The 25,534-nt window shown below is 43.6% G+C and overlaps 1 protein-coding gene across 5 annotated transcripts in view; it reads right to left on the bottom strand.

Moving 5' to 3' along the window:
* Positions 1-25,534, bottom strand: part of CNOT10 (CCR4-NOT transcription complex subunit 10) — a 100,136-nt gene that overhangs the window by 56,540 nt on the left and 18,062 nt on the right. For all 5 annotated transcript variants that reach the window (XM_073678039.1, XM_073678041.1, XM_073678042.1 and 2 more), the window contains 7 exons: positions 21,576-21,665; positions 21,207-21,290; positions 17,356-17,473; positions 11,581-11,724; positions 9,100-9,302; positions 6,545-6,666; positions 5,035-5,211 (listed from right to left, as the gene is read on the bottom strand). In XM_073678039.1, the coding sequence (XP_073534140.1) occupies positions 5,035-5,211; positions 6,545-6,666; positions 9,100-9,302; positions 11,581-11,724; positions 17,356-17,473; positions 21,207-21,290; positions 21,576-21,665 (938 nt within the window). The remainder of the gene's footprint in view (positions 1-5,034; positions 5,212-6,544; positions 6,667-9,099; positions 9,303-11,580; positions 11,725-17,355; positions 17,474-21,206; positions 21,291-21,575; positions 21,666-25,534) is intronic.

Raw genomic sequence — 25,534 nt, 5'->3', positions numbered from 1 at the left:
TTTGAACGCGGCGATACCAAATATGTGTACGTGTGTTTTTTTTATTGTTTTATTTTGAATGGGGCTTAAAAGGGGGGTGATTTAAACTTTTATTTTTTTTTATATTTTTAAATACATTTTTTTACACTTTTTTCCATGCTTCAATAGTCTCCATAGGAGACTAGAAGCAGCAGTTATCCGATCGCCTCTGTTACACACAGGTCATGAGCAGATTGCTCATGTGTAGCACATTTGTTCACTTGCTATGAGCGCCGACCACTGGGCGGCGCTCATAGCAATCTGGCAGTGACAACCACAGGGGTCTCCTGCAGACCCCCCAGGTTGGCATGCCAACCCATTGGTGACCCGCGATCATGTTATGGGGTCACCAATGGGCTTGGTAAGTGATGTACATCCGGTTTGCGCGCGTTAAATGCCGCTGTCAAAGATTGGCAGTGGCATTTAACTAGTTAACAGCCGATGGTGGATCGCGATTCCACCCGCAGCTATTGCGGGCACATGTCAGCTGTGCCCGTACTGAACAGGGGGTTATGACGTGGTGTCTACTATTACGTACCACGTCATAAAGGGATTAAATTTGGCAAAAAAGTTAGCTACAACTGGATGTTCCTCAAAAATTGATGAAAAGACAGCAGGGATCTTATGCGCAGGCGCCGGGAAGGCAGAGTGTCTCACCAGGCCCAAGATCCCTGCTCCACAAGGACACACAGACAGCAGGGATTACCGCGCCTTTCGTACAAGGTAAATTGCACTGGCGCGGGTTCCGGCCACGGGAACTGCACGTCACAGGGCCCTGTGACGTGCAGGGGAGGGGGGGAATATGGAAATTAAGTAGATAGACGGGGATTTCTTTGCGTCCCCTAGACGCGAAGCCAGTCAAAACTAAATTTAATAAAAATCTATTTCAAAGCAAGCAAACCTCCAATATGGGGCATACAGGTAGGTATAGATTCGCATTTCTATCACTTGAATGCCCATATTAGAAGAAGTTCCAGGGGGGTGACCGATTCCCTTTAAAGCGAACCCATCACTAAATTTATAAGTATTTGATTGAAAAGCACAAGTAAAAATATAAATTTGACAAAAAAATTATAATCAAGGTATACACCAAGTGGGAGAAAAACTTCCTTTCTTGGCACGAGCCTCTCATTTAACGGAGCCGACTTCAGCTGAAGTCACCTCCAGGGGGAATCCCCAAGCTCCTCTGCTGTGCTGACGTCAGGGCTGTGGAGTCGGTGTCCATTTTGGTGAAGTCGGGAGTCGGTATAAAGTGGACTGACTCCAACTCATAAAATATATAAGAAATTGGGTACAGTAATTCAATGCAGTTTCTGGGGAATATTTTTCATAAGAATTTGGGAAAGTTATGAAATGTCCTATAAATGTCTGTCCTATTCCTGATCTAAGGGTCTAGACTTTTAGCTGAGATGAATCTGTGTTACAATAAATTTATCACTTAAACATGAGCCAAGTATGAGGGAGTCGGAGTCGTGGAGTCGGTGTAATGGAAATTGAGGAGTCAGAGGTTTGGCTTACCGACTCCACAGCGCTGGCTGACGTCACTCTCCCATGATGCATTGCACCAAGGGAAATTGATAAGCAGTCTGCCGGTCTGCTCTCTGTAATACTAGAGCTGCTCAGCTAGGGGTGAGATGCAGAGCAAGATTGCTAGGCTGCTGTATACATAGGTAACTATCCTGCCAGTGAGTCAGCAGTAACCCAGCGATCCTGCTCTACATCTGCTGGGACAGCACAATCAGCTGTGCCTGCCCCGGTCCTGTAACTCCCTCCATAACTCTCCAGGCAGTGAGCTGGAGCGCTGCCCTTGGTTTCCTCCGTCCACCTCCCTCTTCTGTGGTAAATCCCTGCACATGTTCTTGCAGTGGGCTGCCTATTCCCCCCACACTGTCCAGCACTGAAATTCAGATCTTCTTAAGACTCCTGCAGCCTCCGGGGTAGTGATTGTGCCCACGGCCAGACTGGAACGGAAAGTCAGCCCCGGCATTTGGGAACACACAGGCCCACGCGGTGAATGTGAAATATTTTCGGCACATTTTTTAAAAAAAATTGCTGCAAACTGCACTTTATCATCGACAGACAAAACTGACATAATGTAAAATATAAATTTCCCTCCACGAGCATGTTAATTTCCTTCAACTGGAGGGACAGACGTATTTGTAATATAGAGCTTCATGATCCCAAAAACGCTGTTTGATAGTACCAGAAAAGTGAATGAGAGGTCTGAAATCTCATGGAAAAGAAGCTTATTTTTTCCTTGCAGATTTGAAGCCGTTTCATGTCTGCAGCGTCTAATCTTTCAGCATTTTTGCAGCATTTTTCTAAAGAACGGGAAAAAATCTCTTAAAAAATGCAGCAATATCAAGGCGATTTTACTGCCAAGAAACACGTTATTGGTGCAGAAATGTCTGCAGCAAATGCTTATCGTGTGTACAAACGCATGCCATATCATGATCAGTAACCATTGCAGACTACGGGCTGTTATCTTTACTAGATACAGACTTCAACAATTATCTTGAACAGGAGAAAGGGGTATTTACATCGGCAGACAGCAGCCGTTAAAGTGGATTCCTACCGCTTTGTCATGTAACTAAGGCTGGGATTTCCACAGTTGCAGTTACGTGCTGAGTATATCATCATCTTCTCTCAATGTTCAGCTTAGTAAAGCAGATGAAAATCTCGCCAGAACATGACCACAATTTAGCTCAAATCCCAATCCTGCAGTGACAACAGCTCCAACCGATAAGCAGAGCCGGATCCTAACATTGTATACACTGCACACAGTACTGCTCGCTGAAAGTGTCCTTTGGGGTGAAACAATTACAATAATCTTGAACACAATGTGACAGCGACTGGTACAGGAGGAGCGAGGACCCTGCCCGCGAGGGCTCACAATCTACAAGGGATGGGTGAGGATACAGTAGGTGAGGGTACAGCTGGTCGTGCAGCGGTATGGTGGAGCGGTGGTTACTGCAGGTTGTAGGCTTGTCGGAAGATTTATAGTCTATATTTATGTTCCGCTCTGTAAATCTGGTGAAATGTACAAATTCTAAAACTCTATTATATCGGTGCCGACTCTGTAAGCCCAAGGGAAGGGCAATCCTCCAGCCATGGTTTCCTAGAGGTTTCCTCCACAGGGGGGTTTCCTCTCCTGAGTGCTGGAGGGTGACTCTTCGTGAGTCGGGGGTTGTGCTATTTTCGGTGTCATGTGAATTTAAATAAAGTTGAGAACGCTTGACACCCAATTGCAATGCTTTGTGTATTTATTTAGTATGCTTCTGTCGGATTCATTTTGTTTGGGAGTCGGGGTCCATCACTGTCACTGAGTGATACGTGTGGATATCTGCCGCCAGCAGTTTTGCCCCAAGGATGCTCCTGCGCTGGAGAGTATGATGGAGCAGAGAAGACAAGCATTACAGCACAGCACCTGCAAGTGTGCACTCATCCTCGGAATATGGACTTCTATTACGGTATTACAAGCAGCTTCTTCACCTCATTCACACAGTGAGTATTATGGGCAGTAATTTACATCAGTATTTGTAAGCTGACAACCAGAGAGGAACAAACACAGAGAAAAATAATAACTGAAAGAATTTCACTTCTTCTGTGTTTTCGATTCACTCCTGGAGTCTGTTAACAACTACTGATGAACAATAAAAAAGTGCCCTAAATCCTTACTGACTGATTTCACAGTTTGAGTTGCAGTGAAGCAGCAGAGGTTGCAAGCGTTAAAGGAGTTTTCCGGTTTCAAAAACTCATGTCCCCTGGTTGCCATATTGTACTTTCATCACTCTCCCCAGGAAAGACTGTGCAGCATAAGATCTCTTCTATGATAACTGCCTCCCTATCCTCACCTCACCTACAACCAACTACTGCATCTGAGTTTGAGACGCATTCATTTAGGCTAAGTTCTGCTGCATATTTTCATGCAAAAAACAAAACATATTACAGTTCCAGCAAAGTGCATGACATGCATATAAATCAAAAAGGCAAAAAAAGTCAGCTCAGCCTTAAGAAGATCCATGAACGGAGACTTGTAATGCAGCAAGAGGTAGGCAGAAGCAAAAAACAGTGATCCAGCATCAGAATCTTCTATTAACCCCTTTATGACGTGGTACGTAATAGTAAGCACCATGTCATAACCCCCGGTTCAGCGCGGGCTCTGGCGCTGAGCCCGCGCTGAACTGGGCACATGTCAGCTGATTTATACAGCTGACATGTGCCCGCAACAGCCAAAGGGGTTAACGAGTTAAATGTTGCTGTCAATCTTTGACAGCGGCATTTAACAGCGCCGCAAGCGCGGTGCTCATAGCAAGTGAGCAAATGTGCTACATATAGGCAATCTGCTCATCGCCTATATGTAGCACAGCCGATCAGGTAATTGCTGCTTCCAGTCTCCCATGCAAAAGACTGTAGTCACCCCCAGAACTTGAGTGACATCAACAGATGCCAGAGTCTGCTGCAGCCGGGGGGGTCGCGTGATGCCAGTGAGCGGTCAGCGATAGCGTCGCTCACAGGCAATAAGGAACACACAAGGTATTTGAAAATACACTTATGTCCACAGTTTAAATACAATGGGGGTATTTTATACAGTAGTGGACAACTTCTTTAATCTGCAACATTCTGTTATTGATTTGTCATAAAGCAATATTCTGTAATTGTACAGAGCCACAGAATTAAGTCAACATCTTATGAAGCTTTTTTTCCCCTTATTTCTCCCCATAGAGGAGTTTATAAAAGTTAGGCAATAAGCTATATGTAGCCCAAAATGGTGGTACTGATAAATACAGCTGGTACTTAAAAAAAACAACCTCTCATACAGCTATGCTGACAGAAAAATAAAAGTTACTATAATAAAAAAAAGCTGCTTTGCCCCAAGGGGCCAGTCCTTGATGCATATGGTGAAAAAAAATGCAAAATAAAAGTGCATTTTTTTTTTGTGGATGTGTCAAAAGATTCACTGCTATATCTGTTACAACTAGACTTAACATAAAGAATACAGTTGACACCACGTACCTGCAGGCTTCTGTGCTCTCCCCACTGGAGTCTGTGTTGCCCATCTGATTGTTATTCTTTGCACCATTTTCTTTGTTACCATCTTGTTGGTCTTCAGGCAACAGAAGCAAAGCATTCCTTAGGCAAATTGCTGCAAACTCCATACTGGCTACTGGAATGGCTGAAGATTCCCCATCGCTAACACATGAAAAAAAAAATTGTAAGATTACAATACAAAAGTAAATTATCAGTAGTCAAATAAATATATAGAATTTTTTTTTGTTTACACCTACACAGTAAAATCTCTCCAAAAGACCTCCACTGATCTGGAGTGGATTTTTCTTTAACAGGTTTCTAATTCCATCCCATTCTGTATAACTTGGCTCCCTTGGAGAAGACCATCTCCCTCTGTAGCAGTGTTCCCCAACTTGTGGCTCTCCAGCTGCTGTAAAACTGCAACTCTATAATGCCCCTTCCTGATGGGAGTTGCAGCATTGCATCACCTGGAGAGCCACAGATTGGAGAATACTGTTCTATTATATATTAGTTAATTAAACCATTACAGATTTAAAGGGAATTTCTCACCAGGTTTTTGCTGCCCATGATGAGAGCAGCGTGACATAGGGGCAGAGACCCTGATTCCAGCGATTTATTACGTACTGCGCATTGTAATTTTATAACCGTAATGTTATCTGCAGCAGATCTACCAGTTCTCTTAATGCTGAGCTCTGTATAACACCGTCCACATCACTGATTGGCAGCTTTTTGTATACACTGTGCATACAGCGGGGCCATACAGAGCTCATGAACATGGAGGACTACATGACAGCAGACATACTAGTCCTCACCACTGTTTGTTTTTTTTAAGGACATTATCAAAACTATAACAAGCAGCTCAGTAAGTGACATTTTCAAAATCAGGGTCTGTCTCTACATTATGCTGCTCTCAGACTAGATGGCAAAAACCAGGTGACAGATTCCCTTAAAAGGCACCACTTCAGGGTTGTTTTCTTAAATTTTACCTCTGGAGTGGTGCCACTAATCTAAATTCCCTGCCCTAGTATGATACTACACCAGGTGCAGTCTTCATCTGTTCTCTGTGCCTCCCCGATCATCATCTGCAGTTTGTGACCTGGCTGATTGCTCCAGTGTTTGCTGAGCAAGCCAGAAGCCACAGCTCAATGTAAGTCTATGAGAAGCAGAGAGATGACAGAAAGACTCTCAGACTTGCATTGAGAGCTTGTGACCGTTACCTCTGACTTATGATGGTCAGTCAGAAGATGGTGGATTGGGACCGGAGAGACACCGGGAACAGCTGAAGACAGCGACTGGTAAGTATAATGCTAGGGTCAGGGAACTTAGATTAATGGCAGGCCTCCATCGCTGAAATAAAAATTAAAAACCCCAATGTGGTGCTTTAAAAGGTTCTCCCTTACACTGTTCAGTATAATTGTAGCCTATATGCCATTTCTATGACAGAACACTTGTTCGCAGTTTCAACCTATAAGCTTAAAAAAAATAAAAATCTTACTTGTATAAGAGATTCTGAACGGATTGTGAAGCTAGGACTATTTTCCGGTGATAACCCTGGCCCACAACAGATTGTACTATGCCCTTCTTGCTTGGAAGACCTTTTGTTTCCTGTTCAGGTGTCTGAAAGAAAAAGAAAATGAAATGAATAACCTAAAAGATAATAATGCAAAACAATAAACGGTTATATTTATAAATAGGTGCACATATAGGAGTACATAAGAACATGCTACAGTACTAAAACACAGTAGGGCCCATACCCTTGCAGAAAGCTTATAATTTTTTTTTTCTGCAGCATTATTGGAAGTTTGGAAAAACCATACCAAACTGTAATCACCTTGGCTCTTTTGTGGTGCAATAAACCCACCAGGTCTGGACATAGCCTAGGGAAGAGAGTGCTACTGCGCTGCAGAGCCGGCTGTCAATAACAGTGTACATAGTGAGCGGTGCTGGGAGTGGCGACTGCAGCCATTCCACACCCGCCCCTGTGACTGAAAGCTGGCAGCTCCTGGGAGGACAGAAGTTCACTTTCTTCCAACAGCTGCACTTTCAGTAAGTCGGCCGGGGCAGCATGACAAGGCTCTTTACCTGTAGATTAACCCCGTATCTGAAGGTAAATAGCATTTTCCAAGGTGACAGGTTCCATTTAAATCTGCCATACAGTTCCCGAGATATGTCGTTAGGCTGCTCTGCATTAAATCCTAGTGAGTGTTGTCCCCTTATTAAAGACTTTGCAGTAAATAAAAAGGCGAATATCTCTGAAACCGTATGGCGTATTTAAGAAAACGGCATAATTAGCATACTTAGTGGAGCGGAAGTAATAAAATATGATCAAACTCTAACCACTTCTAACTTGGTGACACGTTCTCTTTGCAATTACCTGCAAGTCTTAAAACCGCTAATATATGCAGTCTACATATACATGTGTCTGTGGCCAAATTAAAATGCTCATAATTCCTAATAGGACAGAACATGAGAGTTAGGCTACATTTTCACATTCTATTTGTCTGTTCTGCTTTTAGAAGAGAAACTGAATTACCGTAATTTCCAAAAGAGAACCAATGCATAAATGATGCAAGGGGAAGCAGAAGGGTCACATTGCTTATTACAGGGTCCATCTGGGTTTGAGTATTTGTCAGTTTTTAAAATGAGGAGGGGCAAAAGGAAAGGAGCAACATAAAAAAATAAAAAAAATAAGTTTTTCAAGTTTTTAAGACCGACAACAGAAAACCAGACAGATCCCTCAATAATCAGTGGGATCCCTCTGCTTTTAAGTGCATCTGCTATGAAACAGATTATTTTGGACATTAAAAGGTTTGTCCAGGACTCTTTTGTTCTTTTTACTATGGGCTTAAAAACTAACAGGCAGGTAGTTGCCAACAAAGGCCTCTACCTGCCTGTTTTACTGTCACTGACCGCTCCTGCCAGCCATTCCGCTGCTTCATATCAACAGACAGATATTCTCCTTCTGGGCTGCTCTGTGGACGGGGCGTGACTGCCGGCATCATGCTGATTGACAGCCTGCTCTCCACAGTTAGGCAGTGGGAGCCGTCTGTCAATGAGCATGAAGTCGGCAGTCAGGCCCTGTCAACACAGCAAAGCGGAAGAGAAGCCGCTGCTCTGTCGACATGTCAGCGGAAGAAGCTGAATCGTCGGCAGGAGGGGTCTGTGGCCGCTCTGTCCCAGAAGAGATCAGCGCCAGTTAGAAACTACCTGCCTGTTATTTCTTAGGCACATTGTAAAAAAAAAATATGAAACAGTCCTGGTTAACCCCTTTAATTCTATTTGTCTGTTACTAAAAATAGAAGGGAGAAACACACTCAAGTCACAAGTGTCAATGTGGCCTAATTTGCCTATATGTTTAAAGAGAGGAACAAGCAAGTCCTATGACCACCACTAAAGCTCGCCTACTGCCTGCGCTGCCAGATGTAACCAGGGTAGTTATACAGCATCACAAGACATTTTCGGATGTAGGTATGTGCCTGTTATCTTGGCTACATGTTAGCAAGTCCTCTCAGAACTAACTACAATTGTATGAAGAGTTAAAGGAAGAAAACCATATGTATTCACTACAGCACATATAAAATGAGATTTCGAGGACAGATAATATATGAAGAACAGAGTAGATGAGAAATAATCAAAATAATGATATTGGTGTAAAAATACTAGAGTTGTGATATCACTAAATTCACGGCAACATATCATTTTTGTCCTTTCTACAACAGAATAAAGTAAATCTTAAAAAGAATGATATTCAGGTTTCCTGCATCAATAAAGATTATACATAGGCTCCTAGAGGAGATTGTCTTGTCTATAAGAGAAGACGACTGACAAAGGTACGCCCCCTGCTGGCTGTAAATGAGGAAGCAAATCTCAGAGGCATAATATAAAAAGTGAAGGCAAAATAGTAGCTTCAGAGAAAATTAGAATAATTCCTAGGTTTCCTTAAACACAATCTATCACCATGATTTTGCCACTTAATCGGTTTTGTTCATGATCTCAGAGCAGAGGTATTCCTAGTAAGGTTCATAAAGAAGGAAGGACTTGGTTACCTACCCCTTTATTGGCAGCTATGCAGCACTCGGCTAATCTCAGCCAGAGCCGAGGGTTGGAGTGATACACCTGAACCGCTTCTATCAAACATTCAAAGGCTGCCAGCGGTCTGCCGATGTGCAGGAGCTGAATGCCACAGTTATACAGCAGCTCGTAGCGTTTGTTGGTCAACAGTGTGCACATGGGTCGGCCTGAAAACTTCCTTCCTGTAAAATGCAAGAACAATACTTGTAGATCACGCTTAAAGGTATTTTTCATAACCATAAAATAGGTAAAATTTCAAAGTGCAGTAAAAACAAGGAACTTTGCAATTTACCTCTTATTAAAAACACTCTCGGTTCTCAAGAAAGGGATTTTTAGTTTTAAGGTTTACTGCTTGTTGCCTAGGTTTGAAGCACAGGCTTTGCTATAGAGTAGTGCTCCCCAACTCCAGTCCTGAAGAGCCACCAACAGGTCATGTTTTCAGGATTTCCTTAGTATTGCCCGGGTGATGGAATTATTGTCTGTGCAGGTGATGTAATCATCGCCTGGGCCATACTAAGGAAATTCTGAAAACATGACTTGTTGGTGGCTCTTCAGGACTGGAGTTGGGGAGCACTGCTATAGAGCTTGCAAGCACTGCTGTGAAAGTGGCTGGGATTGCTGGATCTGGCCAGCGTCAGTGCCCCTGCCAGCAGCATCGGCGAGTCAACAGTTCAGACCAGTCCATAGACTTACACTGTGATAGCGATTTCCTTCTCACACACACACAGCGCAGTGTGATCCGGAGAGTTGGGAATCACCGTCACGAGGCCCAGAAGAGGACCTGGGCGGTGCTGGTCACCGGAGAAGATGGCAATCGGTGAGCATAAGACACTTACACTATATGTACACTCACACAGGTTCAGGTAGTCATGGGAGAGCTTCTTTTAATGGGGCATCTGCTAGATCCCAGCAGCTCTGCAATGGCGGCCAGACACCAAGGGTTCATATGATCGCCAGGTTCTGCAGAAGCATCAGCAGTGCCAATGCTTCTATTCACCTCTTATAATCACAAATGACCCTATGAGGGTCACACAATGTACAGCTCTGTCTCTTAGCTGCTTCCATTGTCAAACAATAAAAAGTCAGCACAAATACTTACCGGTATCTTATATTTTTTTTATAATAGAAACAATTATATATCGCTCTTCAGCATGCGATACATATAAATACAAACCCATCACTATTCTCCCCATACTGGCATCAGTCCAGTAATGAGGTGTACAGACTAATCTCAAGCAGATAGTCATTAATTGGAAAAACAAAACCGTGTCTGAACTGAAACGTTGCAACAGACTTGGTTTTTTCCATCAATGCAGCATCTCTGCTGAATAGGGCTTGAGTTTAGTCAGTACACCCCACTAATGGACTGAACCCAGGATGGTGAGAACAGTGGTGGATTTTACATTTCAAAGCATCCCATACTGAGGAGCGATATATACCTGGAAATGTTTCTATGATTATAAAGAAGCAATGTTTGTGCCAAATGCTTGTTCTATGCTCCTATTCACTGCACACTGAGAACTAAATAACCAGCAAAAGAGAAAACAGGACCTGACCGGCTTTAACCTTGCACAGTAAATTTACAATGCCTGCCAGTTAAAGCCCGTGACCAAGAGCTGTAAATTTAAGCCCATTGGTTATTACCAGATTAAAAAAATAATAGGAGGAATAACTGATGTAGGACAAAAATCAAGGCCCGAATCATCAAGACCGGCATTGTTCACACTGGTCTAGATGAGGTGTACTGGAGGAAGACCCTCCTCATTGAGGAAGAGGTACAAGCTTCCTTATGAATCAGAAGCATCAGAAAATTAGCGTGGTCTTCTGTGCGCCTCACTACAAATCCTTCTCTGGTCCCTGCTGGAGTAAGATTTGTGGAGTAGCAAATGGTGCCGCTCATCATGAATATGACAGCAGCAGTCGCCACGCCCCGTCCTGCTCCAGCTTCGCTCAGTTTGTAGAAAATGGCATAAGAAAGTCTTGAGTTGCGCCAAAATTCTGCAACTTTTCAAAGCTTTTTAAGTTAGAATACATAAGCTTTGATGGGAATTTCATGAAGAATACACGTATTTAGTAAAACATGCATGTCACAAGAGCCAACAGATCCACTACAAAATAGTATAAAGTCCAGAAAAAGTTCTAAAGGAAGTGTGACACCTGGATATTTCTTCCCAACATGTCACTGCCATCACACTGCTTTTCTGTTTCTGCATAGCATGGCACCTTACACTAATAAGGAATAAGCATTACCATGAGGAGAAACAATATTCATGAAAGTCATCTCAGCCTCCGATCTATACTACTAATTACCTAGTTTCCTATATTTTACAGTAATTATCTATTGATTGTTTTAATTGCTTATTACAAATGTCAATGGACAGAACCATATGAGAAACCCTAATGTGAACAAAGATTCATTCCACCAAAAAGATTACATGAAGAATAAAGGCATGCTGTCACCTTGATCTGTGGTTGATAGCTGTGCACAAGCATTATCGTTTTCCTGGATAGCCTTTTTGAAATAGAAAAGTCCTAAATTGTGCTTTCCCATAGCAAAATGGATGCACCCGAGATTGTTCCAAAACATACAGCGAACACATTCACCTGAAATTGTGAACACAAAAAAATGAGAAAAAAAGCTACACATATAATACATGTAAATAGCTACAGACAAAAAGCTCAGTAATCCTATCCCAGGAAAGAACATGGAGACATCTGGAGAAATCCTGTATCAATGGTCTACAGCAGCGTTAGATACACGGTGCCCCGCAAACCACATCCGGCCCTCTGGCTGTTCAAGTCCGGCCCACGGACCACAACTGCCAAAGGGCTCAATCAGTAGCCCAGAAGCCACACCATGCCTTGGCCGCTGTCCGTCCACCACCGCCTGCTGTCAGCATCCTCGGGATGCAGACAGCGGTGAATACATTGCTGGAGGACGGAGCCGTCAGTCACTTCTTCCACCAATCAGCGTATACCGCATCCGCTCTGATGTACGGACATATACGTGTGTGTGTATACACATATGTGTGTGTGTATATGTGAGTGTGTGTATATGCATACATGTGTGCCTGCATATATGGGCTATGTGGGGGCTCACACTGTTTACAGGGCATTATGTGAAGGCTTAAACTGTATATGGGAGGTTGTGTGGTGGCTCATTCTATGTATAGGGATCTCACTGTATATAGAGAGGCTATATGGGTGCTCACACTGTATAGGGGGCTATGGGGGTGCTTATCAGTTGCTAATATTTTACCTATTACATATTGGGATAGGATTTTGGAGATGGGAATAACCCTTTAAAGGTAAGCTATCATCAGAAAATGTCCTATTGTTTAAATCAGGGTTTTGTGTGACATGTTTTTTTCTTCTAATTAGTAGTAAAAAAATCATTAATTTTTATTTAAAAATAAAATGAATAATCCTGCTATTGTCACACAAGTCACTGGGGCCATTTTAGACTAACTTCCTATCCTATTAGGAAGAGTTTTCAGCAAGGCTTCTTATCATTACAGGCAGGATTACAATGACAGGTAACACCACTATACACAGCTGATAACATAGAAACCACCAATCACAAGTGGCGAATTCAGAACCGACACCCCCTTCCGTCACAATGACCTTTGCACACGCTTAATATTTTTCTATTGAAGCATCTAATCAGTCTATTGCTGCTAATGTACATGTGGATTTTTTTTTAAAGAACAGAAAGTTAGGCTGCGTGCCCACGTTGCGGATTACAAGCGTTTTTGATGCGGAATTTCCGCAGCGGAAACGCTTGTAAAATGCTTTGTAATCCGCACCCCATGTTCCCCAAGGGGATTCCGCATGTTCTATGCACATGCTGCGGATTTTTCCGCAGCGTTTATGCTGCGTACAAAAATCCGCAGCATGTTCATTAATTTTGCGGAAGCGCAGCGGAAGCCCCGCCATTGACTTGCATTGAAACGCATAATATCCGCGTCTGTACATTTGTACAAGCAGATATCATGCGTCTCAATGTGCGGATGGTACCCAGTTCTGGAGGAGAGGAGACTCTCATCCAGACCTGGGTACCATTGTACCTGTAAAAAAAGAATAAAATAAAAAATAAAGTTTATATTCACCTGTCCAGCGGCTTCTATGCGTCTCAATGTGCGGATGGTACCCAGTTCTGGAGGAGAGGAGACTCGTCTAGACCTGGGTACCATTGTACCTGTAAAAAAAGAATAAAATAACAAATAAAGTTTATACTCGCCTTTCCGAAGGCTCTCTCTGCATGCCGGCAACGCTGAAGGACCTTCGGTGACGTCACAGTCATGTGACCGCAGGCCCTTCACCGCTCTGTCTCGCGATATGCCGGCAGCCAGGAACCAGACAGGAACGAGCGCTGCTGCACACACCGGGGCCTCGGGGGTGAGTATAGCTTTATTTTTTTATTTTTACGGTCACACTATATAAATCCATGCCGGTTGCATGGATTTATACAGTGTGACCTAGTTGTCAAGCACTTTCCAAGTGATGCTAAAATCGCTTGGAAAGCGCTTGTCAATCTGCATGAGGAAATGCATGTGAAGAACGCTTCACGTCCGCATGTCCCTGGCAGGAAAAACGCATGTGAATCCGCATGTGGATCCGCATGTATTCTGCAGGAAAAACGCATGCACAATCTGCATGCGTTTTTTCTGCCAGGGAGATGCAGAAATTTTCTGCTTCATTTCTGCATCGTGGGCACATAGCCTTAGAGTCTAAAAAAGCCCCAGTGGCCAGTGTGAAAATTGCAAGACTTCTCGTTTATATGTTTAGTTAAGATTAAGTTCTATGGAAAAAAAACACATTGCCAAAATATACAGTACAGACCAAAAGTTTGGACACACCTTCTCATTTAAAGATTTTTCTGTATTTTCCTGACTATGAAAATTGTACATTCACACTGAAGGCATCAAAACTATGAATTAACACATGTGGAATTATATACTTAACAAAAAAGTGTGAAACAACTGAAAATATGTCTTATATTCTAGGTTCTTCAAAGTAGCCACCTTTTGCTTTGATGACTGCTTTGCACACTCTTGGCATTCTCTTGATGAGCTTCAAGAGGTAGTCACTGGAAATGGTTTTCACTTCACAGGTGTGCCCTGTCAGGTTTAATAAGTGGGATTTCTTGCCTTATAAATGGGGTTGGGACCATCAGTTGTGTTGTGCAGAAGTCAGGTGGATACACAGCTGATAGTCCTACTTGAATAGACTGTTAGAATTTGTATTATGGCAAGAAAAAAGCAGCTAAGTAAAGAAAAACGAGTGGCCATCATTACTTTAAGAAATGAAGGTCAGTCAGTCAGAAAAATTGGGAAAACTTTGAAAGTGTCCCCAAGTGCAGTTGCAAAAATCATCAAGAAATACAAAGAAACTGGCTTACATGAGGACCGCCCCAGGAAAAGAAGACCAAGAGTCACCTCTGCTTCTGAGGATAAGTTTATCCGAGTCACCAGCCTCAGAAATCGCAGGTTAACAGCAGCTCAGATTAGAGACCAGGTCAATGCCACACAGAGTTCTAGCAGCAGACACATCTCTTCAACAACTTTGTGCAGCAGGCCTTCATAGTAAAATAGCTGCTAGGAAACCACTGCTAAGGACAAGCAACAAGCAGAAGAGACTTGTTTGGGCTAAAGAACACAAGGAATTGACATTAGACCAGTGGAAATCTGTGCTTTGGTCTGATGAGTCCAAATTTGAGATCTTTGGTTCCAACCACCGTGTCTTTGTGCGACGCAGAAAAGGTGAACGGATGGACTCTACATGCCTGGTTCCCACCGTGAAGCATGGAGGAGGAGGTGTGATGGTGTGGGGGTGCTTTGCTGGTGACACTGTAGGGGATTTATTCAAAACTGAAGGCATACTGAACCAGCATGTCTACCACAGCATCTTGCAGCGGCATGCTATTTCATCCGGTTTGCGTTTAGTTGGGCCATCATTTATTTTTCAACATGACAAGGACCCCAAACACACCTCCAGGCTGTGTAAGGGCTATATGACCAAGAAGAAGAGTGATGGGGTGCTACGCCAGATGACCTGGCCTCCACAGTCACCAGACCTGAACCCAATCAAGATGGTTTGGGGTGAGCTGGACCGCAGAGTGAAGGCAAAAGGGCCAACAAGTGCTAAGCATCTCTGGGAACTCATTCAAGATTGTTGGAAGACCATTTCCGGTGACTACCTCTTGAAGCTCATCAAGAGAATGCCAAGAGTGTGCAAAGCAGTCGTCAAAGCAAAAGGTGGCTACTTTGAAGAACCTAGAATATAAGACATATTTTCAGTTGTTTCACACTTTTTTGTTAAGTATATAATACCACATTTGTTAATTCATAGTTTTGATGCCTTCAGTGTGAATGTACAATTTTCAAAGTCATGAAAATACAGAAAAATCTTTAAATGAGAAGGTGTGTCCAAACTTTTGGTCTGTACTGTATATATTTTTTTACGATAAAACCCAATTTAAGCAAACAGGCCATTTTCTGATGATAGTTTCCCTTTAAGATTTCTGCTGCTATTGTAATTTATTGGAGCCAATATGCAGCTCGTCAGTGTGGAATTCACAGCAATAAGTAAGAATCTAAATTTAATAGGACTGAAGATTTTTGACTATTCAGTTTTGATGCAAAAAAAAAAAAAGTGTATTTCTGGTACAAAATACCTATAAAGTTTGATCCTGTTATTTACTTCAATTTTACAAACCTATATCTGTACTATATTAATACTATATTTTCACTGGACTGAAACGTTTTTCCAAAAGATAATGGGACTGAACTGCATGGAAGAACGAACACGATAAGAGAAGTGCAAAGTGTGTCGGACAATGTAGTGGGAATGCAGTTATGGGGGAATGGGGGGGTGCTTGTTCAATGCAAAACTCAGAAGAAGCTCATGAGAATGTCGCCCTCGGGAAGCACTGAAACTGCAGAGCATTACTCTTGTAAGAGGAGAGAATGGAAATCAATGATGTGGAAATGTAGCTATTAAAGTACACTGCAGCTTGTTCACCCAATACCTTCCTATAGAATAATGTTAGCGGACGGCGAGTTAATATTGATCCTAACAGAAAAGGAATACAAACAATTACAGAAGTCCTACAATAACTGCACCGTCTCCTTGTGTCGTTTCCGAGAACCAGTCAGCAAACTATAAAGGTCCACTGTAAACTGGCCTTAAAATATCATGAAAAGTGTACCTCAATGCAAAAAGCATCCAGTTTACATGTAAAAGTCCACCAAGGTCAATCATCTAGCTACCAGAGCAATGAAATGTTCCTAAATATATTACCCAGCAGGTACCACAAACCATTTTGTACACCTTTGGTGGTTATATGATGTACACAGTTTATCAGTAAATCACGGATCTTTGCCGACTAGTTGTAAAATGTACAAGATTAGGGATCTTAAACTGAATCCCTTGTATATAAATGTCTTGCACAACTAAAGATGCAAACAATGTCTTTATTCGGACTGTGCCAGGCATAAGGAACTGGGGTGAAATGCTTTTTGGCTATTAGATCATCTGTATGCCAGAAAAGAAGGTAAAGAGAAGATGTAGTACATATAGGATAGCAAAGTAATTGCTGGAGATGAGCGTTGTGAAACTTTTCTAGCTGAGGTGTCTGGACAGGAGATGTCTGCTACACGCGGCTGCTCTCCCCTCCCGTACGCGCTACACGCGGCGGCTGCTCTCCCCTCCACTCACCTGCCTGCACCTTAATTGTTTTATAGCCTCGCCCTCCTGCGAAGAGTGACCTGCTGGCAGCTCCAGTGTTTCATGGAGCTAAGCGGACGTCACTTTTCAATACAAGTCTATGAAAGATCCGTTCTGCCCTCGTTCTGGCTCTCATAGACTTGTATTGAGAGCTTGTGATGTATCTTCTGACTTGCGGCCAGTTAGATGCTGTGCTCACAAGATGGAATTGTGGGCCTTGAGCAGCACCGAAAAATGGTGGAGATGCTGGAGGGCAAGTACATGACCAGGGGCAGGGCCCTTACATTTAAAGCACCACTCCAGCGCTGAAAAAATAAAACTGCTTCAGTGGTGCTTTAAGTGACTAGACACCGTTTTCACAATAGACAAAGGTCTCCGAGGTGACTCATCCCGCATAAATGGTATATTCTATGGATATGAGATGGGCATACTCATGTGAACGAATTATTAGTATGTACCTCCCTTGTGCCATTAAACACTGAGGGCAAAGAAATATAAACTCCTTACCAGTTTTCATGAAACCTGGATGTTCCGAAATATTTGAAGAGTTCAGTAATTTCACAGCTTTTCGATAGTTGCCTCTGAGGTACTCAAAATTACTTTTTAAGAACAGTGAGGGTGCAGACTAAAAAGAAGCAAAAATAGAGAAGCTTTCTAAACAAACTCAATTAAATAAAATACTAATTAAACTTTAAAAGGGGATGTTCATTTGGGCCCACCCTTCTTTAAGGCTGTAGTCCCCCATGTAATAAAAAAAAAACAACCTTTTACTCACCTCCCACACCGGCAATAACGGAACAGGGTCTCCTAAAGCTTACATGAGAACGGTATGCTATGTGACCGCAACAGTCAATGGGCTGCTTTGATCACACTTCACATGGACTTCCGATGGAAGTTAAAGTGAAGCAGCCCATCAGTCATTGGTCTTCTGATCATCCTGGCATCCCAAAAGATCAATTAACTTATGGGGCTGCAGTAACAAACCATTTCCCAGACAAAGATCTGTACATACCCTAGTGGCTATACCAGGTACTGGAGCACCTACCTATTTACCAGGCAGTAGAGCACCTACCCATTTACCAAGCACAGATCCGTACATCTATAGTGGCTATGCCAGGTACTGGAGTGCCTACCCATTTACCAGGTACAGCCCCATACATCTATAGTGGCTATGCCAGGTACTGGAGCGCCTACCCATTTACCAGGCACAGATCCGTACATCTACAGTGGCTATGCCAGGTACTGGAGCACCTACCCATTTACCAGGCACAGCCCCATACATCTATAGTGGCAATGCCAGGCACTGGAGCACCTACCCATTTACCAGGCACAGCCCCATACATCTATAGTGGCAATGCCAGGCACTGGAGCACCTACCCATTTACCAGGCACAGCCCCATACATCTATAGTGGCAATGCCAGGTACTGGAGCGCCTACCCATTTACCAGGCACTGGAGCACCTACCCATTTACCAGGCACAGCCCCACCCATACATCTATAGTGGCAATGCCAGGCACTGGAGCACCTACCCATTTACCAGGCACAGCCCCATACATCTATAGTGGCAATGCCAGGTACTGGAGCGCATACCCATTTACCAGGCACAGCCCCATACATCTATAACGGCAATGCCAGGTACTGGAGCGCCTACCCATTTACCAGGCACAGCCCCATACATCTATAGCGGCAATGCCAGGTACTGGAGCGCCTACCCATTTACCAGGCACAGCCCCATACATCTATAGCGGCAATGCCAGGTACTGGAGCGCCTACCCATTTACCAGGCACAGCCCCATACATCTATAGCGGCAATGCCAGGTACTGGAGCACCTACCTATTTATCAGGCAGTGGAGCACCTACCCATTTACCAGGCACAGCCCCATACATCTATAGCGGCAATGCCAGGTACTGGAGCGCCTACCCATTTACCAGGCACAGCCCCATACATCTATAGCGGCAATGCCAGGTACTGGAGCACCTACCTATTTATCAGGCAGTGGAGCACCTACCCATTTACCAGGCACAGCCCCATACATCTATAGCGGCAATGCCAGGTACTGGAGCGCCTACCCATTTACCAGGCACAGCCCCATACATCTATAGCGGCAATGCCAGGTACTGGAGCACCTACCTATTTATCAGGCAGTGGAGCACCTACCCATTTACCAGGCACAGCCCCATACATCTATAGTGGCAATGCCAGGCACTGGAGCACCTACCCATTTACCAGGCACAGCCCCATACATCTATAGTGGCAATGCCCGGTACTGGAGCGCCTACCCATTTACCAGGCACAGATCCGTACATCTACAGTGGCTATGGCTAGTACTGCAGCTTCCTGTAGATCTGTCCCATTCAAGGAAACATGACAGAGCTGCAAAACTTAATCTAACAAAAAATTATCTAATAAATTGTATGACATTGTGCTTGATAAATAAAGAAAGGGTGCACGAGTGTCGCTGCCCCTTCAATCAGCCAATCAGCAGAGTGCTAGGACGGAAGAACGCCACCAATCTGAAATTCATAATATTCAATTCTTGGAAAAGCCTATTAGACACTTATGCAATTTTTGGAACAGCTTTTTTGAGTCAAAGTGGATCCAGTAAAAAGGTTAAGGGGCGATTCATCAAAGCCCTTATGCCAGAATACTGAGTTATGGAGTTGCGCAAAAATTGAGACTTTTGGCGTTTTCGTGCCAATTTGAAGCAGCTATAGCAAAATGGGCATAACTGGGGAGGAGCCGAAGCGGGGCTACACTCACCCACCATTTTCAGCAACAGTTCTGATATTTTTTTATGCCAGAAATGCTACTTCAGTCTCAGACTGGAGTAAAATTTCTGGCAAGGAGCACAGAGGCGCATGCCACTGAACACGCACTGAAGTCATTTAAGAGTAGCAGTCGTTTTAATTTTTATTTTATAAATCACTAGTATATGTGAAAATAAGAAACTTTCTAATCAAATAAATATGCTTTTTTCTATGACAGAATTGATCAGTCATTATCAAAATTCTCAATTCTGAGGTAACATCTGTATTCAGTGAAGACAGACTCCCAGTACTGAGATAGGAGTTGAGAGCTAGATATGAGGGGGAGGAGCTCTGATCCAGCTCCTCCCTCCTACATAGTCGTATCTATACCAACTGCCATCTCCTATCTCAGTAATAGGAAAGTCTCTTCACTGAATACAGATGTTACCTCAGAATTGAGAATGACTGATCAATTCTGGCAGAGAAAGAAGATTTCCATGATAAGATATTTATTTTACAAAGTTTCATATGTTCACGTGATTTAGGAGATAAAAATTAAAAACAATGGTTACTCCTCTTTAAATTCTATGCTCCAGTGAGTCCTTCATTGAGACTGGTGTGCACAACACCAGTCTTAATGAATTGCCCTCCTCAGGTCTGTCCTTTCTTTATATTTCCCATTCTTTCCCCTTACCCTAATTAAATATGAACATATGAGAATTGATTACTAGTCTCTCTCTCTCTCTCTCTCTCTCTCTATCTATATATATATATTCGTCTTATCCTGTCTGTCTGTCTTGGAAATCCCGCGTCGCTCATTGGTCCGGCAGCGGCCAATCAGTGCCGCGGAATTTCTGAAAAAAGATGGCGGCTGTTAGAGGCTCATCTGCGGGATGGAGCTCAGCGGCGATGCAGCCGGGAGATGAACGGCGCGAGGCGCTCATCTCCCGACCGCCGGCGGCGCTGACCTCCATGCGGCTAGGGTGTGAAGGGAGGACCGGGGAGTGGCGCTGCAGGGCGGGATACTTCCACTGCGAGCGCCCGCTCATGTCCGGGTTCTCGCAGCGGAAGTAGCCGCACAGGCAGCGCCGCTGACCTCCATGCGGCTAGGGTGTCAAGGGAGGACCGGGGAGCGGCGCTGCGGGTCGGGATACTTCTGCTGCGAGCAGTCGCTGATCTCCCGGCTTCTCGCAGCGGAAGCAGCCGCAAAGGCAGCGGCGCTCCCCGGTCCTCACCAATACGATTCCGCTCCCCGGTCCTCACCAATACGATTCGCTGATTGGTCGCGGTCTCCGCACCCGACCAATCAGTGATCTTGGCGCAAAGTTTAAACAATGCTGTGCTGATTGGTCGCGGCCGCTGCCCGCGACCAATCACCGATTTGGGCACCAAATTTAAAACAACGCTCTGCTGATTGGTCGCGACCGCCGGCCGCAACCAATCAGCATTATTGGCGCCAAATTTAAACACCGCTCTACTGATTGCGCCGGTCGGCCGCATACATATTCTAGAATACCTGATGCGTTAGAATCGGGCCACCATCTAGTTACGTATAATTTTTAATTATCGTACCAGATGCTGGAAGTGCTCAGCATATAATTTACTCACATTTCCAGATGTGTTCATGACAGACTTGATCTCCCTTTTGCAAGCTTTCAGAGACTTCATCTGAATGTACGCCCTTACTTTACACTGAAAGTCAGAACAGGAAATACAACCAATAAGAGCAGGTAACAGCACAGAGCGCTCGTTATTTTCCCAATAGGTGTATGTATGTATGTATGTATGTATGTATGTATGTATGTATGTATGTATGTATGTATGTATGTATGTATGTATGTAATGTGTGTGTGTATATATCTCTGAGGTTATTAGTAGGCAGTTTACATTACACTGCCCTGAGTTATATTATATTCTGACATGTATCCATATATTTTCATTCCTAATGTTGCTTTTTATGAAACCTGATGCTTTTACCTGATGAATTTTGGACTTTGCAGCTTCTACCTGAGCACCTCCCTCAGACTTCATGTTCAGGGCTTCTTTGTTGTTGCTGTTATTGTTTGCCTGCAATTATAAAAAATAATAAAATGTTTTATGATTCTAAAACAGGGAAACTCTCTACAATAGTATGCACTCATACAATCCCCCCTCTCATTCGGGGTTTGTGCAGCAGTTGATGCTCTAGGCCAGTGGTTCTCAACTCCAGTCCTCAAGACCCACCAACAGTTCATGTTTTCAGGATTTCCTTAGTATTGCACAGGTAATAATTCCATCACCTGTGCAATATTAAGGAAATCCTGAAAACATGATCTGTTGGTGGGTCTTGAGGACTGGAGTTGAGAACCACTGCTCTAGGCAGCGTTCCCCAACCTATGAAGAGATTAAGGCTCCCTCCTCCCCCTTGCTGGTGACATCATCCCCCATCAGCGCCTGGCTGGCTCAGCCCCCTCAGGAAAGCTGTGCATGCACTAAATATTGCAGCACTGTGTCAGCAGTCACACAAGAGAGCAGAGAGCCCAGAACTTACCAGTGCTGTCTCCATGACTTATCAAGCGAGTACTGTTATCAGCCATACAGACACAGACTGCTATCAGCAGCAGGAGGCTGGTTCCGTCCATGACATCTAATGATGCCGACGAGCAGTCACTGCCTGTGCGGCCATTGCTAGCAATCACTTGAAAAGCCCTGGACACAGCACAGGTCTCCGCCAACCCCCCCATTAGATCAGAAATACAATCGTATGTCCCTCATCCTGTGACTGGATAAGCAGTATATGTGGCCTCTATACAATTATGAACAGCCCCCAACCCCATTATATTAACCCCTTGCCAATCAATGACAGTGGGATTTAACACGCGCCGGCAGGGGTGCACGTCATTCCAAGGTTCCCATAGCCAAACCTGTCGCGTGATCACGGGGCGCCGATTGGTTGTCATGACAGAGGGGGGTCTGCTGACCCAAACTTAGACTGATATATGAACCATATGACCCAACCATCCCTGATCCAGAGGGACTATCCTGAAGAAGGGGCTGTGTCCTGACTTTGGCTTTGTGTGTCATCTCAGGACACAGATACAGCTGAATATAATGGTGGAGCAGGGAACCAACACATCTTCCTCCACCGTTCAGTGACTAGAGATCCGGCCAGGACACTTTGGTGCTTTGAGCCCAATATGAGAAAATCGCAATATGAATATTTTGTTGTTGTTGTCACATGACATTCTCTGATTAACTTATAGGTCCCGGCAGTATATTCAGTCTCTGCAGACTGAACAGCGGAGGAGAGGCAGTGGAAACGAGGAGCAGGATACAGGCAAGCTATGTGTCAGTGTTGATGTAGCAGAGCTGCGTGTACACTGTGGGACATCATACAGTGTTTAGTGGGGGCATCGTATTGTGTTGGGGGACTCATACTGTATGGGGGGCACTGAAGACCATGAAATTGTACCATACTGTGTGGAAACACTAATAGGCTTCACTGGGAGCATTATTTCTGTGTGGGCGCATATACAGGATGTTGAGGGTGATGTTAGGTTACGGACTTGGCATAAAATAAAAATTGCCACGTCGCAGTGTGTGTCCTTTTTTATGTTTCATAGTTAAGAGGAATTTATATCCCTACGAGACTGTCGAATTCAGGAGACCCATGGTTACTCTGTCCATCGGTTACTTTGTCCATCATGGTAAATGCTCCGACTGTAAAACACAGATGACTGAATACAGCAAAAGTCCTCAGACATCCATATCTCAGTCAGAAAGCACCATTTAAGGACTAATTGCGGGGTATTCTGACCTGAACTTAACAGTCTTATATACAGTTATATGAAAAAGTTTGGGCACCTCTATTAATCTTAAGGTTTTATAAAAATTGGTGTTTTTGCAACAGCTATTTCAGTTTGATATATGTAATAATTGTTGGACACCGTAATGTTTCTGCCTTGAAATGAGGTTTATTGTACTAACAGAAAATGAGCAATCTGCATTCAAACAAAATTTGACAGGTGCATAAGTATGGGCACCTCACCAGAAAAGTGACATTAATATTTAGTAGATCCTCCTTTTGCAAAAATAACAGCCTCTAGTCGCTTCCTGTAGCTTTTAATGAGTTCCTGGATCCAGGATGAAGGTATTTTTGACCATTCCTCTTTACAAAATAATTCCAGTTCAGTAAAGTTTGATGGTCGCCGAGCATGGACAGCCCTCTTCAAATGATCCCACAGATGTTCAATGATATTCAGGTCTGGGGACTGGGATGGCCATTCCAGAACATTGTAATTGTTCCTCTGCATGAATGCCTGAGTAGATTTGGAGCGGTGTTTTGGATCATTGTCTTGCTGAAAGATCCATCCCCTGCGTAACTTCAACTTTATCACTGATTCTTGAACATTATTGTCAAGAATCTGCTGATACTGAGTGGAATCCATGCGTCCCTCAACTTTAACAAGATTCTCGGTGCTGGCATTGGCCACACAGCCCCAAAGCATGATGGAACCTCCACCAAATTTGATTGTGGGTAGCAAGTGTTTTTCTTGGAATGCTGTGTTTTTTTGCCGCCATGCATAACGCCTTTTTGTATGACCAAACAACTCAATCTTGGTTTCATCAGTCCACAGGACCTTCTTCCAAAAAGAAATTGGCTTCTCCAAATGTGCTTTTGCATACCTCAGCAGACTCGGTTTGTGGCGTGCTTGCAGAAACGGCTTCTTTTGCATCACTCTCCCATACAGCTTCTCCTTGTGCAAAGTGCGTTGTATAGTTGACCGATGCACAGTGACACCATCTGCAGCAAGTTGATGCTGCAGCTCTCTGGAGGTGGTCTGAGGATTGTCCTTGACTGATCTCACCATTCTTCTTCTCTGCCTTTCTGATGTTTTTCTTGGCCTTTCACCTCTAGCCTTAACAAGAACTGTCCCTGTGTTCTTCCATTTCCTTACTATGTTCCTCACAGTGGAAATTGACAGGTTAAATCTCAGACAGCTTTTTGTATCCTTCCCCTGAACAACTATGGTGAATAATCTTTGTTTTCAGATCATTTGACAGTTGTTTTGAGGAGCCCATGATGCCACTCTTCAGAGGAGATTCAAACAGGAGAACAACTTGCAAGTGGCCACTTTAAGTAGCTTTTCTCATGATTGCATACACCTGGCTATGAAGTTCAAAGCTCAATGAGGTTACAAAACCAAAAAAAGTGCTTTAGTAAGTAAGTAAAAAGTAGGTGGGAGTATTTAAAACAAGAAAATGATAAGCGTGCCCATACTTATGCACCTGTCAAATTTTGTTTGAATGCAGATTGCACATTTTCTGTTAGTACAATAAAACTCATTTCAAGGCAGAAACATTACTGTGTCCAACAGTTATTATATATATCAAACTGAAATAGCTGTTGCAAAAACACCAATTTTTATAAAACATTAAGCTTAAGATTAATAGGGGTGCCCAAACTTTTTCATATAACTGTATGCCTATGAGGCTGTTGAATTCGGGTCAGAAGTCCAGCAGTCATTCCAAAAAAATCACGGTGGTACAGTGATATACAGGTGTCTTAATTTAGCCTTAAGCTACATTCAAACTTATTTTCGGCCCATGTAGTATCAAATGTTAGCCTTTGTGCTGTGCAAAAAAAAAAATATTCACAGAATGCAGTAGTCTGGTTCGATTTACAGGCCAAACTAATGCAAGGAAATAGACAGTTTCTGCACCCATCCACTATGTGGACTATCAAGTCAATTTCTAAATTTGAGGACATGACTGGCCAAAGTTTTACAACAGCCGTCTGCATGTAGCACAGGAAAGAGTAGCAGATACACTCACCCACATTAACCTGGAAAGCCCAGAATAACCCTCTAACGACTAGCGATCCATGATTGGTTACAATAAGGCTTCTATGATTTCTTTGCAGATTATGGCTCGTGATCACCTCTCAGGAGTGGAAT

This window comes from Phyllobates terribilis, unplaced genomic scaffold (assembly GCF_046119375.1).
Source record: "Phyllobates terribilis strain yellow unplaced genomic scaffold, ASM4611937v1 Scaffold_4__5_contigs__length_816908805, whole genome shotgun sequence".
Lineage (NCBI taxonomy): Eukaryota > Metazoa > Chordata > Amphibia > Anura > Dendrobatidae > Phyllobates > Phyllobates terribilis.
Note: the sequence above shows the minus strand (reverse complement) of the source record. Positions and strands in the feature narration are given on the sequence as shown.